General features: G+C 51.8%; 1 protein-coding gene across 1 annotated transcript; it reads right to left on the reverse strand.

Moving 5' to 3' along the window:
• Positions 1 to 3: 3 nt before the first annotated feature.
• Positions 4 to 1891, reverse strand: LOC112124416 (zinc finger protein 436-like; the record flags this gene model as incomplete). The annotated part of the gene is made up of 2 exons (XM_024222920.3): positions 1866 to 1891; positions 4 to 974 (listed from the first exon to the last, which is right to left on the reverse strand). A coding segment is annotated over exon 2 (960 nt), but the record flags the coding sequence as incomplete, so codon positions are not given.
• Between the last annotated feature and the right edge of the window lie 1226 nt (positions 1892 to 3117).

The raw sequence follows: 3117 nt of genomic DNA on the forward strand, positions 1-3117 counted from the left end.
ACTGAATCTTTTCCCACACTCGAGGCATTTATAGGGTTTCTCTCCTGTATGCGTTCGCTGATGTGAAATAAGGTATGAGCTCTGACTGAAACTTTTCCCACACTCCAGGCATTTATAGGGTTTGTCTCCAGAATGGGTCCTCTTGTGTCGAGTCAGATGTGAGCTCCGATTGAATCTTCTCCCGCAATCGAGGCATTTATAGGGTCTCTCTCCCGTGTGCAGTCGCTGGTGAGTAATAAGGGCTGAACTGTCACTAAACCCCTTTCCACAATCCAGGCATTTGTAGGGTTTCTCTCCCGTGTGGTGCATCTGATGTCTAACAAGCTGCATGTTCCAATCAAAACTTTCCCCACAGTCCAGGCATTTAAAGGGTCTTTCTCCCGTATGGGTTCTCTGGTGTGAAATAAGATCCGAGCTCTGAATGAAGCTTTTCCCACACTCCAGGCATTTATAGGGTTTCTCACCTGTGTGGGTTCTCTCGTGCCTAATAAGATGGCAACTTTGATTGAAACCTTTCCCACAATTAAGGCACTTATAGGGTTTCTCTCCCGTGTGGATCCTCTGATGGGAAATAAGGTTTGAGCTCTGATTGAAACCTTTCCCACAGACAAGGCACTTGTAGGGTTTCTCTCCCGTGTGGATCCTCTGATGGGAAATAAGATGTGAACCTCGACTGAAGCTTTTCCCACACTCGGTGCATGTGTTTTTTCTCTCTTCTGTGGGGATTCTCTGCTGGGCTGTGGTTTCCTCGAGATCCTTGCAATCTCCACCGTCATTTATGGGTTCACATGTTTTCTTCCCTGTGCCATATCCCAGCAGCATCTCTGACCTGCGCTGATTTCCACAGGCTTTTCCTGGTTTACGGTTCTCATAAAAATCCCCCTTGGATCTTCCCAATACCGTTCCCTGCAGATCCACATCCTCAACACCTTCCCGCTGCGGATTCTCCTTCTCATTCACCATCCCAGCACCCTCTGGAATACAGAGAGAGAATCCAGAAGGAGTTTCACAATGTATTGGACCAGGTAGAACAACGGCACCACAGGGTGAAGCTAGAAACAGTTTTCAAAATATATATTTTTTAAAATAGAGCCATTTGGAAGAAATAATCTAGACAACACAGAGCACCGGGGACCAACAATGGAGAAATTTCATTCTGCCTCCAGATCCCTTCGAAAGACCCCGGGGGAAGTAAAGTCTGGGGGCGGGAAGCTCATCCCAGATCTCAGTCAGCGTGGGTGGGTGACATCTGCCCCATGGATGGAGCTAGTCCCAGGAAGGGAGGGGAAGAGACATGAATGAATACAGACAGGACAAGACAATGCTTCTGCCACCTCAACGGATGCAGGGATGGAGATAAATTAACATCTCCCTTGTGTTTCTGACTCCTCAGTCCCATGGCTGGGGGAGTGGAGATCAAAGTGGGTCTCAAATGAGTTGTGGGGACTATGGGGTCATTCTCCTGAAATCGCAGGGTCTGACTGCACAGCTGCTGGGAGGTGTGATCCCCAGCTTGGCAGATGGACAAGCACTAGCATCTAAAAACAGCAGTATGGCCATGGCAGCACGGGCTGTGGCTCGGACTACCCACCTGACTACAATCCTGCCCTGCCCCTGGGCATGTAGTCAAGTGGCTAGCACTAGACGCTATCTGCGCTGCTATTTTTAACTATTGCATGTACATGTACCTGAGCTGGGAATCACACCTCCCAGCTGCGGTGTAGAAATAACCTAAGCGACCAAGGAAGAACCTGAGCAGAAGCCCAACTGAAAAATCACAGTCCCGCCCCCTACCCAGTCATCGCAGTCCCTCTCTCCCCATCCCTCCCAGGCTTCCAATAATCAAGGGGACAAGAATCCCTTACCCAGCGAGGTCACTGTCTCGTAGTTCTCCTGCATGACGTCCTTGTAGAGGGCTCTCTGACCAGGATCGAGCAGAGCTCCCTGCCTCTCGGTGAAATACACAGCCACCTCCTCGAAGGTCACCGGCTCCTGAAACAAGAGTTCCCCACTCAGCACCTGCTGCCCCAGCCACAATCCCTCCAGTCCCAGGGGAGGAGGGCCGATAAAATGAAAGGTCTGGTGGAGACAGAGGAGCAGAATCCCACTCCCACCTTGCTCGGAGCAGCTAGGAGGCTTAAGGGAGGGGAGAAAGAGAGAGCTCCTTGACCCTCCCAGTCGGTGGAGGAGGGCAGGGGCCTTCCCGTTTATCACAGGAGGTGGAGCCCCTCAGCAGGGTCCAGGGACAAGAATCCCAACCCCCTCCCCATTCCCAGCAGCTGGGAGTGAGGGAACGGGGCCTCTCCCCTGGGCCTCACCGCTGGGTGCCCCCTTCGTATTCCACAGCAGCCTCTGCATGGTCGGTTCAGACTCCGGCTCTGGGAGTCCAGTCAATGTTCCCAGCCCTGTCCAGGGGGTTTGTTTCCAGTTCCAAAAATGGGGGAATTTCCACCCCGGATCCCAATAGGCATCTTCTGAACACACTCAGGTGACTAGCCCAAGCCGCTACCAAGGCCGTATATTTAGGCACTAGCTCTAGCAGAACTAGTGCATGTACATCTACCCGGGCTGGGAATCCCACCTCCCAGTGCCTGTGTGGACGTAACCTAAGTGACCAGGGTAGAACCTGAGCAGAAACGAAACTGGGCACATGAGAGACCCAGGGATGCCACAGACTGAACATGTCAGAGCAGGTTTGTCCCTCCCCGTCACCACTTCCCTGGCCCTGTGTATTTCCTGCTCCAGCCCTTCTAACACAAACCCATCAGCAGCCCCCTGAAACTCCCCTCTCTGAATGGGTTTCCCCCTTCAGGATGTGTTGTAGTCACTGGGATCTGGCAGTTCTACCCCAGTGGGGAGCTCCATTTTTTGGAAAGTGGACGAAAGTTCATACAAACTTACAATCACCTCTAAGAACAAATGTTGCTAGGAAAAGGTACACAAAGGAGACAGGCTGGGTCAGCCCAAACTGAAAGGTCTAAATAGTTATGGGAGGAGTGGACCTGAAACTTGGGTCTCCTAAAACCCAGGTGAGCGCCCTGCCCCAGGGCTGGAGTCCGTCTCATTCTCTCTCACCCAATGCATATGTAACCATTTATATACGGTGGAACAGCTTCA

The sequence above is a fragment of the Terrapene carolina genome, unplaced genomic scaffold (assembly GCF_002925995.2).
Source record: "Terrapene carolina triunguis isolate 2854851 unplaced genomic scaffold, T_m_triunguis-2.0 Scaffold17467, whole genome shotgun sequence".
In the NCBI taxonomy this organism is placed as follows: Eukaryota; Metazoa; Chordata; order Testudines; family Emydidae; genus Terrapene; species Terrapene triunguis.